The 20,480-nt window shown below is 45.9% G+C and overlaps 1 protein-coding gene across 1 annotated transcript in view; it reads right to left on the bottom strand.

The window, feature by feature from the left end:
* The window catches only part of CACNA1C (calcium voltage-gated channel subunit alpha1 C), a gene marked incomplete at its 5' end in the record, with an annotated part of 716,579 nt that overhangs the window by 171,128 nt on the left and 524,971 nt on the right, over positions 1-20,480 (bottom strand). The window contains 2 exons of the mRNA XM_080812080.1: positions 10,422-10,594; positions 18,879-18,982. Of these exons, the coding sequence (XP_080668206.1) occupies positions 10,422-10,594; positions 18,879-18,982 (277 nt within the window). The remainder of the gene's footprint in view (positions 1-10,421; positions 10,595-18,878; positions 18,983-20,480) is intronic.

The following is a 20,480-nucleotide window of genomic DNA, read 5'->3' as shown; positions in this document are numbered from 1 at the left end:
GTTCTTCCTTATTATTCACAGGATAAGGTCTATATCTGAAGCCCTCTGGGACCAGAGCTGTCTTCCTTCTTGGCTCAATCTTTGGTTCCTCCCCATGCACCCTAAAGTAACATTTTTTTCCCTCCTCCTCCTCCTCCTCCTCTTCTCCTCCTGCTTCCAGTTACTTGCCTCTATCCTTGATATATATGGCTCCCTCAGCTTACAATGCCCTTTTTTATCCTTTTGGCCTTGTGAACTGTTCCCAGTTTTTGGGACGGCAAAGCCTCTGCCCTGCGTTCACCCAGCCCCAGTTGTTCTTCCCCCTTCCCACCCCTCTACCCCAACACTTAGCTGAGCTAGGTTTTCTAGCCCCTGGAAGCTAGCTGGAGCTGAGAATTATTCTGGTCAATGAGGTGAGGATGGGAGCCATGCCCACACTCCTATGCCTGGCCATCACACTCCCTCTCCCTTCCCTCTGCTGCTGGCCTGATGCAGAGGATCCATGGAGGCCTCTGAGGCCCAGGGGCTGGTAGAACTGTGAGCAGGAAGACCTGGTTCCTAAAGTCTATATGGAGATGAACTTCCCCTCCTACCAACACCAAACCCACACTGAACTGTGGAGCAAGAAGTAACCTTCACTGTGTCAGGCACCAGACTCAATTTGGAGGTTGCTTATGACAATGATTAGCCCACCCCGACTGACACGGCACCCCTTCAGAATCATTCCCTGGGTAGAAAGCCCCATCCGTCCCCTTCCAAATGCCACTCCTTTGCCTCCATATTTCTCTAGTACCTTGTCCATTCCTTCAACTCATTACTATAACCTGCTTGTGCATCTGTCTCCTTCACTAGGCTGTAAGTCCCCTTAGGACCCTGCCTATGTTTCTTCGTCTTGATATTCTGAGTGGCCAGAGGTCATTTTGGAGGTCTCCTCCAAACTCTTCTGCCACTGTAAGGCCAGCAATCTCAGTGTCTGTCCCCCTTGCACTGGCCTCCCATGCCACGTGCCCTGATGATGGAAATGTAGTCTGTGGCTGATCTCCCTCCATCACCAGATGATGATTTTCCACCGCAGCAAGGAATGACAGAGGCAGGAGCTGTCACTCCTTCTCCTTCACTACCAGCCTTCTGACAGGTAATATATCTTGATGTGACATGGAGCTTTTATCTCCCAATGTTTATGTGGAAGTAAGGCAGGGGTGGGTGTTGGGAGCCAAGGGCAACTGTACTGTGGGTTATTCTGTTTGGGGGCCGAGCACTGGTTTTCGGAGGAAATGGATCAAAGGGAAATTTAGGGTGATTCATCTCCCCTTTGATCCTTTTGCTGAGCTACTTCCAGCTCCCAGGTGTATTGATCTGTTTGCAAAGTCCCAAATTAAAATCAAATCAGCACTTTACTGGGCACCTACCCTGGGCGAGCCTGAGTGGGCAGATCCATTGGTCAAAGGGTTTTGTGGCTTCAGGTAGGTGAAAAGACTTCTTCGAAAACACCACATATGAACTCCTCACTATGAGGCTGTCCCTGAGGTGAGAGATTATTCTTCTGGGCCCCTACCATGCCAAGGTTCCTGGGATTGTTGGAGGTTTGGAAGGGATGGTCCTGCAGCACTGCACAATCCTGCATCATCATAGGAAAACTATCACAGCCTTCATGGGGTTTGCCAAGGAAGGAGAGTGGATGGTCCGTGAGTTAGAACACCCTGTTCCTGGACCATTCTGATGGCACTCTCTTTTAATCAAGTCCAAAAGGGTCCCTGAACTGAAAGAAACTCTGATAGGTCATATAATTCATGTTTTCTTTTAAGCAAGACTGTCTCTTAAACCATTCCAAATGGATTTTTAAAAAAAAGATGAAACATATTTTATTTTAAGTAGGTTCAATGCCCAGCATGGGGCTTGAACTTATGACCCTCAGATCAAGAGTTATGTGCTCTACTGACTGAGCCAGATGGGTACGACCCGCCCCACGAGATGGATAATTTTTGATCTCAGTTAACTTATTTGTTTTTGTTTTTGTTTCTGATTTTTGCTTGAACAAGATAATGTCACCACTTCATTTCATGTTTCAAATGTAGTTCTTATAATCATAAAGCTAATCTTTTCTCTTTCTTTAAAAATCAAACTCATGCCCCTTTTTGTTAACATTTAAGATCAGTTTTCCTTGCCACTGTTTTCCCTCTATGGCCCTCTCCCTCCTTTTCTCTGCCCATCTTGCTTTGCCCATTAGACTGAAGGTGATCAGTGCTACAGCAAAGCCTACTCTGGCCTCCCAGGGGGATTAGCTGGCCCTTTTCTAGGTCCCTTCTGGTTGGAGGAAGAGGACAGCCCTCACATCACTGAGGGGAGGGACTATGGTATAAGGAGTATATAGGAGTATAAAGGAGTCAGCAGAACTGGGATCAAGGCCTACCTAGCTGAGGTTGGGCAACGCACAAGCTATGTGACATGAACAAGTGAATTTCTCCGAGCCTCAGTTTTCCCATCGATAAAATGAGGATGGGAGTATCGACATAAGATTATCGTGGGGAGGGTTAAGTGAGATAATCTACGTCTTTCCTATCTTGCATGCAAGGAAAAGACATGCCCCTATCATGCCCTTTCCCTTGTCTTGCCTCTATCAGGAGAACCCATGAAGGGCTGATATGTGTCCGCTATCCAATCTCAGAACCCAAAAGCACAAGCTGCATAACAATGACTCCCCATCAGGAAGTCTCCCCCTTGCTCTATTGACCACCCAGCTTTCTCTTTCAGTGGGTCTGGAATTCTAGCTCCTTCCAGCTGTTCTTCTAGGTCCACTTCCTCAGCCCCTGACTCACTTCTACCCACATTGTCAATGATAGTACATTTTCCGAGGGCCTATTGTGAGTATGGCTAAGACTAGACAAAGGGTATTTGGCCAAGTAAGTAGAGACATAAAACCTTAATATTCTTGATCCACAGAGCTGGGTTTGATTCAATTCAGTTCAATATTTTTTGGAGGGGGAAGTGTCCTAAATATGAATCACTGTCCTGGATGCTAACTGGGAGAGCAAGTAAGAAGTTGGGAAAGCATAGTGTTTGCCTCCCGAGGGCTTTCTGTATGACGAGAGGGCTGGGCCATCTGTATTCACACCAGTGAGGGGGGGCAGAGGGCAAGAGTATCTGGCACTGCCTGTCGTGAGACGGAGAGTCTGGGAGGACTGAGAGAGTCTGGGAGGACTGGGCAGGGTCAGAGCAGGTGAGGAGGAGAATGTATGCTGGGCAGAGATGCATGGAAGTCCAGAAGTGAGGAAGTAGCAGGCCTATCTGAAAAACAAGAGTAGTCTGGTTTGCTGAAGGGAGTAGGGAGTGATATATTAAAGCTGTTGGCTGGGATAGATCCGAGGTGCTGAGAATACAAGGGGAAGAGGCTTAGGCTTTATTCTGCAGCTGTGGAGAGACATTGAGAGCTTCTGAGCAGGACACTGACCTGTCAGCTCTAGAAGTACAAATTCTGCTCTACCAAGCAGGGTGTGCGGTAGTTTCCCAGGTGGTTACTACCTTGGGGAAGAGGGGTGGTAAGAAGGGGAGGGAGAGGGCCAGGGGATTTCGGTGTGGTGGGGGGACCACTGATAAGGTCTGGTGGCTGACTGGATGGAGGAAGGATCACAGAAGAAGAGGAGGGAGGAGAAAGAGGGAGGAAGAAGTCCTAGCCTAGTAGCTGGTCGCTGGGAGGGTGGCGAAGCTGCTGAGACAGAAGAGGGCTCGGAAGACACTAGTTTGGGCTGAGACCCTGGCTGGAAGGCAGAGGGTGCTGTCCCTCAGGCGCTGAAGAAGGGGGTCTTCCAAGCTCTGGGGCCCCACCGAGGACTCCTGGTCTTGCTCAGTTCTTCAAGAGCCAACAGCCTCTTTGCTCTGCCCCTGCGGGGCACATGGTTGGTCAGTGCTCCCAGGAAAACAGCTCCCACTTGTCCCCTTGCCATGGCAGGAGTGGTCTGCTGGCTCGGTGGGTGATCCTTTGTCTCTGGGAAATCTCAGCATTGCCTAGCAAGTGCCTGGCTGTGTGCTTGCTGCCATGGGCATTTAGGCAGTAAAGGCTAAACCAAAACAAAGGCAGGTGTCTAAAAATGTATGAGAAGCCGTTTTTTGGCATGTTTCTCAGCTGGTGTTGACTCTATTCCTTACCATAAATGTAACCATTTGTTTTCTGGAGCTAGCTGCATGTAACCGTATTGGGGCAGGAGCCTGCCTCATTCTCCTTCCTGTGGCATCCCCACGGAGCCCTGGGCTCTGCAATGGTGTAGCCAGCTTCCTTCTGTCTTGAGAAGGTGCTATGAACTGGGAGTCTCCCTGAGTGGGTGGGGCGTGGGGTGTTGGAAAGGCTGCACAGGGGCCTCCTGAGTGAGAACAGGGCCCTTACTAACTTATGACGTCACAGACCAGTCAGGCACTCTTACGCTGACTTAAGGCTGTATGGGCAGGCTGTCAAATACTGTTAAAATGCTATGTAGCTTTTTCTTCTCCATTCCCCCAGGAGCATACAGCCACCATTCACTGAGAAGGCTTTCATGGTCTCCCAATAGGTCCAGGTCAGCAAGATTTACCCCCAAACTGGTTTTGCTTTAAGAACTCTGGCCGCTCTGTGAGATCGGCATACCTGACTTGTCCCTGCACAGTCGATGCCACCCCTCCGGTAGCTCTCCACAGCTCCCCAGGCTGGGCCAAGGACATGCTTCAGGGCCAGAGTCTGCTCCAAAGGCAGATGTGCTACCTTTGGGAAGGCCCGCCTGGGCCTCTGTGATGACATGATCCCCCACATGAGGTACTGCACACAACCCTGGGTCCAGGAGCACCACCCAGGAGTACTGATTAATACAAGAGCCAGAAGAATCCATGAATGAGTCTCACAGTGGAGCCCCAGTGTACAGTGGTTCCTACTAGTGGCCAGCATCTTCAGGTAACAGCCCTCCATCATTTCTTAAGAGCATCCCACACCTTCCCATGACGTGGCAATCTTCCTACCTTGCCACTGTCCTTGCTTATGGGGGTTCTGTGTCCTTCTGCCTGGTTTCGGATGGCATTTGGCAAGACTGGAGAGTGATTTGGAGCTAGTAGGGAGCACTTGGAGAGGGAATCATCAGTGATGCCGCAAGAGAGTCATTCTGAAGGGGCAGAATGGGGAAGCTACTCAAGTCTGGTGATGGTCTGAGCTTTTCCTCTCAGGGCAGGAAAGAAGACGCTTGACCCAAGCCTGCTTATGCAGAGGCACTCACAAACTCTTGTAAGTCCCTTGGCTTCTACGCACACTAATATTTCCAGGGCTGGGGCTTTGTTGGGAGGAGGGGCAGAGGGTGAATTAAGGGTGGCTGGCTAAGGACCTCACAGTGTGGCCTAGCAGGCATGCAAGAAGGGGAAGAAACCTCAAGGGCCATGAGAGCCCCTAGGGACAGTTAGGGAGGGGTTTTGCCCTGAACTGTCTGACAAGGCTTCTGTGAGAAGCACCACAGTGTGGTAGAATGAGTCCCATATGGATAATCAGGGGACCTGGGTCCGAGTCCGGCCCTTGCTAATAATCCGCTCAGGTGGATTATTATTCCTGTGTTGGATTCTGGTTTCCGCACCTTATCTCTAAGGCCACATTCTGACACTAAAGTTTTAGGGTCCCAATTAGGACCAGTGGGAGTTAACACAGGGGACAAGAGATCTCTGGGGTCTGCATGGAATTTGATTTCACTGAGAGGCATGCGGTCAGGTCCTCTAACACATGGTAACTAAAGGGTTCAAGCTGAGAAGGGAATCAAGGAAAAGAGAGTTGTTAGTGTTTCTTCTCATGATTGCAGAGCCAGATCCTTGGTGGGATTCTGTCACAGAAATCCAGATGCCTGGCAACCCCTGACCACAAGTCAAGTCCAGGGTAACTGCTGATTTCACTGATGAAAATGTAAAACAAAAATAAAGGTTGAAATAATGATACACATGCCCTTGACAGGTATATAATGTAAATCAGTGATATTCAGATTACTGCTCTCAAGCCACACGGGGCCCTTTTGTGGGCAACCCGCAGCTCTCATAAGCCCTCAAATTTCCGTATTTCAATAATCCACTACCCTAGACTCTGCGGGGCACAGAGCTGTCACGCGGCTTCGTCAGCTAATGATGATTGCCAAAGTGGCTTCCGTGTCACATAACTGAACACCATGGGCGTAAATATTTAATCCTGCTTATCTATGTGGAAATTCAATGTTTTGGTCCTACCGTCTGTCTGTCTTTTATAGGATCATCCACATAAATTGTCCGTCTTAGACTGCAAGCAATAGAGGTCTGGGAGTGCATTTAAATTGTCTTAATGGAACAATAGAGACACTCCCATATGGATAGATATTTGATACGTGCAGTTTTTTGATCCTGAGGAGGAAAAAGAGAGAAGAAATTTCTGACTTTCTCTCTTTCTCTATGGCTTCTCTCTCTCTAATGACTGGCCTTCTGTCCGATTTGACATTGAAGCTGGGAAATGGGCCCAGCCCTTGGAGCAGACTGTCTCCCCTGATGACAGTGAGTTCCGTGCATCAGTGATAGTTTTGTAAGTGGTGCCTTCACAAGGGAGGCTTGTTACCCCTTGGAGGGGGAGGGGCGAGGGGGAGGGTTCCACATTACCCCAGTCTTCACCCAGGAGCAGCGGAGCTTGGAGGCCAAGACCCATGCGTCTGCCTGCTTTGGAAGTATCAAAAATGCAACAGTGCACAAGCATGACTTTTTCTTGCTTCTATTCTTTTTGGCACCAAAATAGCTCTTGAGTGTCATTTTCTCCTTTTCCCAAGGCTGTCTAAAGCCAATCGCAGAGGCAATGGCTAGTACTGAAATGACTCAAGATGGAGACAGAATGCAAGGCTGGCTTGTAGACACAGGCAGGCTGGATTGGGTGAATCTCCTCCTCTCCTCTTTCTTTAGATGGCTCACAGATAGACCACATGTGTCACAACAACAGGAGGTCTGCAAACAATGCCTGATACCATCCTGTGAAATATCTAGACCCAAGAGACTCATGAAAGAAGACTCTCGTTTGCCCTCCAGCTTTGAACCTCACCATTTCACCCAGTGGTGGCCTCCTTATTGCTAAGCCCAATGACCAGCTTTTAGTACTCACCCAGCTTGGCCTCAGGGCAACGCAGACCCTCCTTCTCTTTTCCTCCTGTCTGTCTGACCATACCTTTCTAAGTCTCCCTTGTTGGTTCTTCTTCATCACTCTTGTCTCCAAACATCACTGGGACTCAGGTTCTTAGGCTGCGCCTCACTTCTGTCTACTATCACAGCTGGGTGAATATTGACTCTGCAAATTATAATTCTGTCCCAGGCTTTTCCCCAGACTCAGATTTATGCCAGTTGCACGCTTAACATCTCCTCTTGGGAGTCCTATGGACATTTCAAACTTATAGGTCCAAGACGGTTTTCTGGATACTCCCACCCTGACATCTTTTCCTCTCATCACCTTCCCTAAATAAATAAATAATGATTCAGCTCTTACAATTGCCTTGGGATCTCCTTGAATTCTCTGTCTCTCACATCCCATATCTGATATGCTCCAAATGAGACCGTTCTGGAGCCTGACCCACCATGTCATGCTACCAGTATAAGGCAGCACCATCTCCTGGGGCAGTAGCCTATCTGGCTCCCTGTGTCACCCTTGTTCACTTCCATTTCATTCTGCACATGGCAGCTGGGGGGATCCTGTCAAATATATATAGGCTGTGTCACTTCTCAGCGTGAAACCATCAGGGGCTTCTTGGCTCACTTCTAATAAAAGTCCAAATTCTTACAATGATTTTCACGATCTACCCTTGGTTAACCTTGAACCTCATCTCCTACCACTGTCCCTGTTATTCACTCCTCCCTGGTCACATTAGCCTCCCTTCTGTTTCTATGTCCACCATCCTACTGCCTTGATGCCTTTCCAATGGGCTAGCCCCTCTGCTCAGAATGCTCTTTTCCCGAATATCTATGTTTCATTTCCTTATTGCCTTCAAGTCTTTATTCAAATGCTACCTCCACAGTGAGGTATTTCCTGGCCACCTCTCAACACTTCTGTCTTCATAGTACTTGTCATTTTGTCACTCTCTGACATACTATTTAATTTATTGTCCATCTCCCCACTAGAATATAATTTCCACGAGGGCAAGGAAGTTAGACTATTTTGTTTATTGCTATATCCCCAGTGCCTTAAACAGTGACTGGCACAGAGTTGCCCTTAGTTGATCAACGGTTGGAGGGAAGGAAGAAAGAATGAACTAGAATATATTTTTACATATAATTTTACTGGCCACATTGTTTGTTCCTACTATGCCCTTTTACTCTGTTGTCTTCCCAACCCCTGTTCCTTCAACTTCCTCAGTGGTTTTGTAGGTTTGCCTAGAAAAAAATGAGTCTTTGGACCCCCTCTTGGTAAGCCCAGATACCACAGGATGTGCCATTGAACTTCCCTTGTGCTGGAGCCAGCTCTGGGTCACTGGTGCGTCTAATAAGGGCTGATGGGGATTCTGCCCGGAAGTTGCTAGAACCATCGATGAAGAGTGATAATACCTTTTTTTTCCTTAAAAGACTACTTAATTTTGGAACTGAAAAGAACTGGCAAATATACTAAACTGTAATCTCCTAGCAATTTCAAAGACCAAGATATTACTTTGAGACACACATGTAACTTGTAGCAGCACTTCTCCTCTTGTATTTGTTTTGAAGGGCAAATTATGAAGTTCTGAAGAAGAGAATATCGTTCTGAAGCCATAGACTTGCCTTTCCTGCAGATCTGTTAGGTTGCCAATTCCTTAATAATTTAATCACACCAACTCTGCTTGTAATTGGAATTCTCTAATAGACAGTCCTTTGGACTTGTTTTCTGGCTCCATTCCTAAGTTTCTCACATTCACTTCACTGCAAGTGGTTTTTTTTTTTTTTTTTCCTCTCTCTATATCCTGCTTCTTTGGATACTTATTCCCTTGCCCCATCCCCTAGAACTGTTCCACCATCAACTCCACAACTAAAGGAGCCAGGCTCCCATTCCATCCTCCCAGGACAGACTGATTGAGGACAAGAAGCAGACTCAAAAGTGTCCTCCAGCCATGTGATGAGAGACACAAGAACCACCGGAGACTGATTTCTTCCGTATTTGGGCTTATGAAAATGAGGCAGAGACCCTGTCCATTGGGATATGCAGTTCATTATGCTCTTCCCAAAGCTTAGCCAGCCGTGTGGGCACATGGGCCTTGTCAATGTGGTCTGCTCTAGCAGCAGACAATACTCCATGCTGGAAACTCCTTGGAATTTATTCACTTAATGGGCAAGGCAAGGAAGCAGCATACTTCTCCTTGGAAGCTCTGGCTTTAGCCAGAGAACAGAATAACTATACGTCTCTGTGGATGGCAATTAATTGCTAAGTGAGTAGGGGATACAGCACATTTTAAATAACACAGTAAGAAGCATGTTCATCACCATTAATCATGAGTTAGGGGCATCACCCCAATTTAAGGTGAAGAGAGGAGCCAAGATGCCAATTCCTGTGCCTTAGAGGTAAGCTTCTCTGTTACTCACAGGCCCAACTTATTTATTCACCATACCATTCAGTCCACAAACGAATCAACTACTCCACAGTACCATCAACAGTATAATACAAGCAGCCAGGCATTTTTCCAGAAAGACCCTCAATGGCATCATTGTTCACTGTTACAATCCATCAAAGGTGTTGTCTTCCAACTTGCAAAACTATTTAGTAGAGCATAAAGGTCTCCTTAGGTTATTAAATTATGTTGTTATGAGTCTCTTGTTGTTTGTGTGTTTTAATTTTGTATTTGAACCTTGAGCAGAATTATCAGAAAGGAAACAGTTGATAGATGTATTAAATCGGTCTTTGAAATGAGGGAGCAGAGATTACGTTCTCTATTCACATCTTTGACTGTCTTCTTCCCTCTTCCCTCCACCTGCTCCTTCTCCCAGATTCCCAATTAGAACTCAGTTACTAATGAGCAGAAACACACAGAACCCAACTGGGGAGTTTGAACACAATGGACATAATGCCTGCTCATAAGGACAAGAAACTAAACTCGTATATTTATATATGTGTGTTAGGATATATGTGTATACACATTCCTACACAATAGGACATTAATACTCTAATGGGAAGACCATAATCTGCCTCCTGCCCAAAAAGATGAGCCTGGAGGAGGATGTCTGATTAAAAAAAAAAAAGAGTCCACCTTAGCAAAACCTCAACCGTCTTTTAGAATCTTTCTAAAAAGAATATGAAGCTTTACAGATCAACAGCAATTATGTCACATCTGTGACGAATTTCTTTGAGTAGAGATGATTGTCATCAATGCATTGAATATTGCTCCAGCAAGACAAACTGTAAGGACAAGTTGGTCGTAGACAGTCTTGCTGTTCTGGCCCCTGTCTCCTCCCTCTCCCAGAACCTAGCCCAAGACAGAAAGACTGCTCACTGTTTCGGGGCTTCTCCTCATCCATGCCTTCATCCTCATTCTCGGGGTCAATGTCCTCTGCCTGGGTGATCCAGTCCAGGTAGCCCTTCAGGTCCTCTTCTAGCTGCTGCTTCTCTCGAAGCTTCTGGAAATCTCCCCGAGCCTTGGCCTTCTCCCTCTCTTTGGAAAACTCTCTGGGGAGTGAGAGCAGAGGGGCAGGGCAGCATACAAGGAGGAAGACCAGGTGGGCGGGATGGAGAGGTGGAGATAAGAGAAAACAAAGGGATTAATTACTTCACACCAAGAGACCCGCCCACCTGCCCCTGCTCTCCTCAGACAGCCTTCTCTCCTCATCCCAGGCTTTGTCTCTATTCTCACATAAACAGAAAGTCACCAAAGCAGACATTCCTGACACAGGCCAACAGAGTACAAAGGGATGGATGAAGTCCATTTCCCTCATTCTTGGATCACAGTCATGGCCTTTGTCTTTTAATAACAATTATTCTCCCGTGACCCAGAAACCCCTTTCAAACGGTCACTACAAACCCTCCATGACAGTTAGGGACTATGCACTTTCATTCCTGCTGGAACTGGGTGGCCACTGAAAAACCTCAAAGTATGTCTGGGTGACAAAGGCGTTAAGGGCTGGTGGCATGCTGAAGCCCACTCACCCGCACTGGCTCCCAGGAGCCTATCACACATGCTGCTCTAGCTTCACTGATGTCTCCTTGTGGCTTGAAATTGGCCATGGTGGGAATATTTACACCATGAAAATTGGCAAATGCTATAAATGAGGGCTCCCTCCACCCCAAAAGCCAATTGGTAGATATTTACCACTGATTTGAGGCCCAGGAGGTTTAACCACCTCAACCTCTCTTCTCATTTCTAGAGTTTGTTTTGCCACTTTTAACATGCCTGGAAGGATTTCTAATCTAGAGAAAGTTCTTCCCCACAAGGAGACAAATGAGGACTCTAAACACAAGAAAATGTCCTGGGGGCTGCCCTTTTAGTTAAAAAAGAAATCTAATCAGGCTGGAAAAATACATAAAAGCAAGATGATAGAAAAGTTAAATGATGCATTCAGTTTAAAACAATAATGGGTAGAATCTGCAATTGGATTGGGATTTGCTGGAAGAAGGGCCTATTGAAAAATTTCTGACAGAATGGTATTTCTTTCCTATTTTCTGATTCTGTCCTGATTTTCTCTCTGACTTCAAATTCACTTTCTGAGCAAGGAAGGGGCTGGCAGCAGAATGTATTGATCAAGAAGGCTAGTTCTCAACTCTCAAAGCAAGTCTGTGTCTTTTCTTCCAAAATAGGTATATTAGGAGCATTTTGGTTTTTGATATTCATTTTATGGGAAATGGGCCCTCAGTGGTGTGTGTGAACACACATGTGTGTGTATATACATGTGTATGTGAGAGTGTAACATGCACTGGGCATCTTGGTTAATTAACAGAGACAGAATTCCTCCTTCTTTCACCAGTACAGGCCTAGTTCAGGGCAGGAGGCTGTAGAAACCACCTTGAAGGAATTTCTTGAAAGGCGCCTTGGAAGGAAGGACGCAGCAACAAGCCACAGGTAGACGAAAACTCCTGAATCCATTCAGTCATTTAGGGACGGCTCTACCACCACCTCCATTTAGTATTTGCATTTTGCTTGTGTTGCTTAGGAGAGCACAGATTTTTAGTCTTCACCATTTTCGTGGATAAAAAGGGGTTAGGACTGGGAGTGGTCTAGGGAATTTTTAAATTGGGAGATGTGGGGACTCTCAAGCTAATGAGTTTTCTTCAACTGCTGTCTTAATGATATTCTGCTTTGGGTGGAATTTTCTTCTTAAATTTGATTGAATCCAATTCTAATTGGATTGAACTTGCTCTTTCTCCGGCTTCCTGCCAACTGGCAGGTACCTTCGTTTCCTTCCCAGGGAGTTTAATGCCAGGGAAAAGGCCAGATTGACAGCTCAGAATGAAGATGGAAGCTTTGCCTCACTTTGTTCCCTTCCTCCTTTTCCTGTTGGGGACGAGCATGGATAGATCCCCTACATCTGGTCATACCACCTGGGTTGTAGACTTGCTCTCTGGAGACAGTCACTTTATACAGCAGTTGCTTCCCCATGAAAATTGACTCCAACAATTGCACTTCCAAGACTTTCTCTGGACTTTCTGCCCACACACATTTGCATTCTCTATTTCTTTTCTGTGGAATGGGATTGGGGTTGTAAGGGGACTGAATAACGGAAGGTTCACTTTAGCTCTTTTGGAATATTTCACAGAGGGTTAAGTTCTAGTTACAAAACAATGACCCATCCTTCTTCTGGAGTCAGGAGCATAGGGCTGGGATCAAACTGGAGTGGGAACAATTGACCCAGTTCTGTGTTACAGCATCTTCCCCGTGGAATGAAAGCTCATCATCCACACCCTAAGACTCTGGGGAGCTAACATAAACATTTGTAAGGAGAAAAGAAAACGAGGTTGTATTTGAGGTATGAGGGGAATAGAGACAGGGTCAGATCTGAAGCCTTACTGGCTCCCACTGGCTCCAGTGGAATGAGGGGCAAAACTCGGCTTGTGGCTGGATGGAAGGTGAGCCAAGGTTTCTTTTTCCAGACTCCACTCAGTAAGGGATTTGCTGGGTGGTGGTATCTGATTCTCTTTATCTTCTTGCCTGGATGGCAGCCATATGCCTGCTCTGGGGACTGAGCTAATGAAGACTTGAAGCCCCAGCCTGACAGGCTGTGCTGGGCCCAGGGACCAGAGCTGGCTAGGCAATCAGTCACAGCCATGGGATTTGTCATAAAGCAGGAACACAGCTCTTGCCAGCAATGGCCAACATGAAAAATGAGGGGTGGAACAGAGAGCTGGGGACCAGTGCTCACTAATGTAAAGCATATAGAGGGAGGTGTATGTAGAAAACCCAATCAATACAGAACGCTGGGGCTCTGGGCCCTCTGATGATCAACAGTCGATTCTTATTATTCATAGATTCTGTATTTGCGAATTTGCTTACTTGCTAAAATTTATTTGTAACTCCCAGATCGATACATGTGTGCCTTTGTGGTCCTATGCAGACACGCAAAAAACTGGAGTCACATTCGCAGCTGAAGTTAAACACGGCAACACTTTGCCTTCTTGTTTCAGTTCTCATATTGTAAACAGTGTACTTTTTATGATCTCTTTAGTGCCATGTTTGTCACATCTCTGTGCTTTCTGTTGGTGGCTTTTCTGTTAAATAATAGTCCCCAACCACAGTGCTGCAGTGCTGTCTAGAGTTCCTAAGTGTGAGAAGGTTGTGATGTGCCTTAGGGAAAAAGTACATGTGTCAGATAAACTCTGTTCAGGCATCAGTTAGAGTGCTGTTGGCCATGAGCTCATGTTAATGAATCACCAATATATATTAAATAAGATGCCTTTAAACAGCAACACACATAAAATAAGGTTGTGTATTGGTTGGTTGACACAAATGTTGTGACTAGAGGCTTACAGGGTCCTCGCATTTCTCCTCTATTTCTCCCAAGAGTCCAAGAGTAATGGCTTAATATTCATTAATTCAGTGTTCATAGTGACCTCCTAGACTATAACTACACAGATAATGAATGTGACTATAGACGTTCTGTCCACCCACAAAGAATGCGTGTCCTGGCCTTTCTCTTGGATCCTTCTGGTCCCAGACATTGTGTCTTAACTACAGTGCCATGGTCCACTTATGCTTTCAGGTTGCAACATGCTTCCTCCCCCAGGCCCCTGTTGTTCTGGGGAGAGAGACAAGCCCATCTCCTGAGAGGAAAGAAGACAGGATGACTATCCACCTAAGAGATCCTGAGTTCCTTGTCTACTGAAGGCACATGTCTGATCTTCTCGGTTTGCAATCACTTAAAATAAAAAGTGACCAGATTCCAGAGTCTGGGGACTTTTACCTGACTATAGCTTAAGTGCAATTTCAAGAATCTCATTGTCACTGCTCTAATTTTAGTAGGCTGGACACTGAGATTTTTGGAGAGAAAAGCAAATATAATCCAATTCTTGTCTGTGCTAATACCAGTCCTGTGGTTTGTGAGGATCAATAGATAATGAACATGAAACTATTTTGAAAAAAATCAAGCAGAGAAAGTCAATTATCATATGGTTTCACTTACTTATGGAGCATAAGGAATAACATGGAGGACATTAGAAGGAAAGGAAAAGTGAATTGGGGGAAATCAGAGGGGGAGACGAATCATGAGGGACTGTGGACTCTGAGAAACAAACAGGGTTTTGGAAGGGAGGGTGGTGGGGGGTTGGGTGAACCTGGTGGTAGGTATTAAGGAGGGCACATATCGCATGGAGCATTGGGTGTGATGCATAAACAATGAATCTTGGAACATTGAAAGAATAAAATAAAATTTAAAAAATCCATGCGATATAGGGGTGCCTGGGTGGCTCAGTGGGTTAAAGCCTCTGCCTTCGGCTCAGGTCATGATCCCAGGGTCCTGGGATCAAGTCCCACATCAGGCTCTCTGCTCAGCGGGGAGCCTGCTTCCTTTCCTCTCTCTCTGCCTGCCTCTCTCTGACTACTTGTGATCTCTGTCTGTCAATAAATAAATAAATATATTTATGATTTATGATATATATGATTTACATTGACTCTATCTGGCCTCTTGAGAAAGATGTTCTGAATACGTGAATGTTCCAGATAAAGAGTGCCTAACTGTCTGGTGACCAAACTCTTGGAATGTTTACGTTTTTCTTTATAGAGTGTCTTCTTTCCTTCATAAGTAGAACACTCTAAGCATAATTTAACCTTTCCTTGGTGACTGAAGGACATAATTTATGAGGCTGTGTTACTGTGTTGGACTGTAAAATAGTATTGCCCTTAATTGATGGGTGTAGGGTCTCAGGCCCCTCCAGTTCCAAAATGCTCCAAGGCTGTAGTTCTACTGAGCTGGTGTGTGTGTGGGGTGTCTGTTCTCTCTCAAGGACTATTAATATTTCCAGGGATGCCAGCCCCCATGTTAAACAACCATGCCCTGCTGCAGCCTCCTGAGTGGGGGCTCTAGAGCTTTCTCTTGGGACTCTTTCTGTTCCCGGTGGCTGTTTCCAACAGCTGTCTCGAGGATTGCTTCTACCTTCCTCCCCATTCCTGTTGCTCCTCCTCATTGCACTTATTGCTCTTCACCTCCCCACTTCTTGACTCAGATTTAGGAACATGGGCTTAGCCAGTTAAATGGGTTTGGGGATTGTATCACATGGAGGTTAAGGATAGAGGCTGTGGATTCACATTGCTTGGATTTAATCCTGGATCCTCCATTTTCACCTGTAAGGATTGAAGTGGTTTCCTCATCTGTACCTCTGCTTTCTTCTCTATAGAATGGAGATATAAATAGCACCTAGCTCATAGGATTGTTGTGAGCCTCGAATGAGTTATCCACCAAAAGCTCCATGCACTGAAATTGCCACGGAGGCTGGCTACTGTTAATGCTATCATTGGGACAGTGAATTTCGTGGAGCTCTGAGACTATTTTGGATGCTTTTGGAAGGTTGGTTTAGTCAGGTCTGACTGATGAATAAGCAATTTGTTGCATTTTTGTGATGACTTTTATGATATTGTCCTGACTGATCAAGATGCTGACTCAAAACTGAAACCACGGCTATCACCATGTGGTTAGCCAACAAGAGGCTGATTCTAGGTTTTGTCACTGCATGGACCCGGCGCAGGCCATTCAGAGTGGCCATCCCTTTTGACTGATTAAGAGGCCTCCTCAAACCAGGAAGGGGAGATGCCCACCAATCGACACTTCTCTGTCAGTGCAGAGGGTGAACCCAGCAGCCAAGAAGCCTTGAAAGATGTTTTATCAGCAAATCCAGAGCTGTGAGGAGCAGACTGCCTCTCTGGGACTGGGTCAGGGAAGGTGTCCTGCTCTATGGGCTCCAGAGCTCACAGCTCTGAGGTCTGGAAGCCTTAGTGTTCCTGTTCAGTCAATTCATGTTGGGAGCATTACTACATGACAAGCTTTGGGACTGAGTTGGTCCAAGAAATGGTCTCCAAAACGATTTTTCTCCCACATCAGCAGCTGCTGCCATTTGACTTCTCTGCCAGGAAAACAATTTTCCTTGGGGGGAGGCAGCAAGAATGACTGTGAGTAGATATTCTGCTTAAGAAGGGCCTTCATTGGCTAGTGCTGATTCTTCATTTTGGATCCCTGGGGGGAAATTTACTTGCTTAGATTTGTTCCTAATCTCTGGGGGAAGAAAGTAGAATCACTTCTTTTTTTTTTTTTTTTTTTTTTAAGGTTCAAAGCTCTGGCTTGTGTTACAGTTCAAGTTCATTCAATGTATATTCAATAGATGGTGATGGGAAGATGGGGTCCAGACTCTGCCTGAGTTCTGGTCCTTGCTCTAATTCTTAGAAGCACAATGACATCACCTAAGCCATTTACCTCTGGGCTCACTTTCCTCATCTTTAAAAGGAAAAGGCTGAGGATTTTATGCAATAATTCCAGTTATGATAGGCATCAAGTAAACAATAATCATTGTCATGATAGCACCATTATTGAGCACTTACTATATGCCAAGTATTTTACACAAACGCTCTCACTCTAGTATCACAACAATCTATGAGTTGGTATTATTATCTTCATTTTTTTTGATGGTTAATTAAAGTTCAGGAGGGTGAAGTTGTCCAACATTATGCATCCAGCAAATGCAGAGCTGGGATATCCAAATTTGTCTTGAGTGGGAGTGAAATTGGTTTTTTCAATGCTTTGATTCACATAAACACAGGAGCATTTTCTTGTGTTATAACACAAAAATGAAAGCCTTTATATCTTCCAGGCAGCTAATCAGGGGCTTATGTTGTCCTGTTCATCATTTTTATCCCTGATGGAAGACCCTAGTTTCCTGTGTGGCCTTACCTTGGCAAAAGGCACGGTGTCATCAAAGTCCCTAACAGGCACCCACCATGGGAAGGAGTGAGGGTGGAAGCAGATTCTTCCCTTCACCAAATCCCAAAGACTAAACCTAATGCTTTTGCATGGCATTAGGCTATGGCAGGAGACGGGAGGAGCTGTTCCCAGGTCATGTACTTAGTAAAAATTAAATGCAATCATTCTTGTCATGCCTGACTTTTTCCCAGCATTAACGTCCTTAGAGACATAGGAAAGGCTATTCAAAGCAGGTGACCTGTCTTGAGCAGGGCAGAAATAGATTGTCCCCCTCCCCCTTGTAGCAAAGGCAGCAGAGTAGGTCACCCATGAGCAGGTCACCAGGAGCATTTAGGTGTTAGGGCTTGGCATGGCTGGTGTGGACTTGTGAAGAAAAAGGTAGGCTGAGGAAAGGCCCAGTGAGTCTCTGCAGTGTCAAGGTGGCCGTCCCCAGCTAGATGGCCCAACCATATGCTATTTCCACCACTTTTTAACTTCATCAGAGCAAAGGCCAAAATTAGGCAAACTTTATACTTGTAGCCAAGTAGATACATTTAAAGGAAAGTATATTCCATCTCTATTCTCAAATAATCTATGGCTTTGAACAGCTAAGCACCATTTCCATTCAGAAAAAGGGCATACAAGACACGGACTGTAGAGTCTATGAATTAGAATCAAAGAAAATTTTATTTTTGGTTTGTATTTGTTTACTTATATTTTAAATCAAACCCTTATTATCCCAGTCCATTCGACAATGCGTGAAAGCTACCTGAAATCTTTACTGTTAGCCTGCCACAAACTGTTATCAGGCAAGTACCTATTGGCAAGGCAATCCCTACCGTCAAACCCTTTCAACTCAAGGCTCTCACCATACAGCTCCTCAGGTAGAAGGAGAAGCATCCTGCCTACCTACTTAGCTGCTTCAGGGTGGGAGGGGGTTGGATGAGCTAGGAGACAGGTGGGCCTAAGAATCTTCTCGTGAAGCCCAAACCAACAGATTAAACCTTGTACATTTGATCCTCTGTCCAGCCAGGCCAAGGCCATTCACTTCAAGGCTCCTGAGGTGGCCTCTTATCCCAGGTTCATCAGAGCCAGAAAAAAGAATAAAGCCAGGAATAGCAGAAAGAGTAAATAAAATAAAATCAAGACCTTTTTCCTTGGTCCTGCTTACCCGCTAAGAACACCGAGAACCAAGTTAAGTACAAAAAATGACCCTATGATGATTAGTGTAACAAAATAGATCCAGGGCCAGTCCCTTCCTACGGCATCATTGACCTGGAAGAATGGAATGATAGTTAGTGAGGCACACTCAGCAGCCGAGCACGGCCAAGTGCCCATCACCGGCTCCTGAACACTGACCCAAGCAGTGCCGGGACCCGGGGATCCTCTAGGTGCAAATCAGAGGCCAAACAGCCTGCCCAGACACTGGGTCAGAATCTCAGGTTGAATGGGGACTTTTTTTTTTCTGGTTTTCCTGGCCTGTTAGGATCCCATCCCTGAGGACCCTGGTGATGGATATAGTGGGACCTAGGACCTTGCTCGGCTGCATTGTAAAGAGTACATAGAAACGGTCAGCTTACCCGCTCAACACACCGAGAACCAGATTTAGAACGAAAAAGGATCCAAAGATGACCAGACTGACAAAATACACCCAGGGTAACTCATAGCCCATAGCGTCCTGCATCTGGAAAGATGAAGGCAGGTTAGGAAAGAGAGAGCAGAATGAGTTAAAGTGAGGAGGCAGGCAGGAAGGGTGTGGACAGAACTGGAGGAAACTGGCAGGTCTAAACCAGGATCCACTGTTACCACTGGTACCATCGATATTCAAAATACTTCCCCATGACCCTGACCTGAACTCTAAGGGACATCTGTAGGCTCTAAATTCTGGCTCTCTCTGTTGTTTTATTTTCCAGACCCAGAAAACTTTCTTCAATGTTTTCACTTATCTAGTAAGGTGAGTCACCTAAAAAAGTGATTTCTTGAGCCTAGGGTGGTTTCAGCTCAGTTGGGTTTTTGTGGCATGGAGTCTTCCACTGCACCCAGGATAGCCTAACCTTAGTGTCAGGTGGGCCTCGGCTCTTCCTGAAGGAGCCAGACACCCAGAACCTTTGAAGGTGCGTGAGGAAGGAGAGCCCTTCCCAGGGGTTTTCCTGAGCTGGGCCTGGAATTTAGAAGCAAAACTGCAGTGTTTCACGAGCACTCTGGGCCACGGACCAGGAAGGACTGTCGTTTTGGTTACTTATGCAGACAATAGTTCCTGTCCTGCAAACACGTTTTCTGTAGACTGAAGACAGTGACCAGTACCTAACTGTATAACGGAGGGAGCCTCTGACAGGTGGCAAGCCCCTGCAGCAGCTGAAGGCAATGGTTTGCTGGGTCCAATGCTTTGGAGGACCACTACGCATTTCTTCCCTGGACTGTGTTCATTGACGTCAGTAGGGCACCCCAAAACTGGTCATGGTGGGCAAAGTGGGCAAATGACATAGATCAGCCCCCCCTTTACCCTTAAGAACTGGTGGTTAAACATTTACCAGCACATAGCTGGCTGGAGGGTAGGTGTAAACATGATGTGAATTTACAGAGCACAATTTTATCAAACAGGAAATTTGTTCTGATTAAGGGTTTCAAATTTATTTCTTTTAGTACTTTCCAACTAAACTAAGCAGGATTTAGGTATATCTTTCTAAAATGAACCCCAACTTTGTCCTTGTGAAATTGCCTTACAGGAATCCAAATTCCTTATACAAGCTTCCCAAATGATTGATGTTAGTGGATCTCTGAGTGTGGCCCTGACCTGTTTAGAAATGCACATACTCGGCCCTCCCTGAAACAATGCAGGTGGGCCCAACAACCCATGTTTTAGCAAGCCCTACAGCAAGTCGAGTCTGATGTTAAAGTTTGAGAACCACTGATTTACAGCTATTCTCCATAGCTCTCAACTTCAAATATAAGGACACGACAAATACCGTGATTCACTACCTTTCTCTGCTTTGTTACATGGCAGTATTCCTTAAAGTGTGGTCTGAAGACCACAGCATCAGAATCATCTGGAAGAATTGTTAACAACACAGATGGCTCCCAAGTCAGTGAGCCTCATGACTCTGCACGTTAATCACCCAGGGGATTCTAAAGCTAGGTGCCTCAAATGAGTTACATGTGGGCTGGGATAGTACCTTCCTCAA

The sequence above is a fragment of the Martes martes genome, assembly GCF_963455335.1.
Source record: "Martes martes genome assembly, chromosome: 8".
Taxonomy (NCBI): Eukaryota; Metazoa; Chordata; class Mammalia; order Carnivora; family Mustelidae; genus Martes; species Martes martes.
The sequence above is the reverse complement of the archived record's forward strand: the minus strand, read 5'-3'. Positions and strand labels throughout refer to the sequence as shown.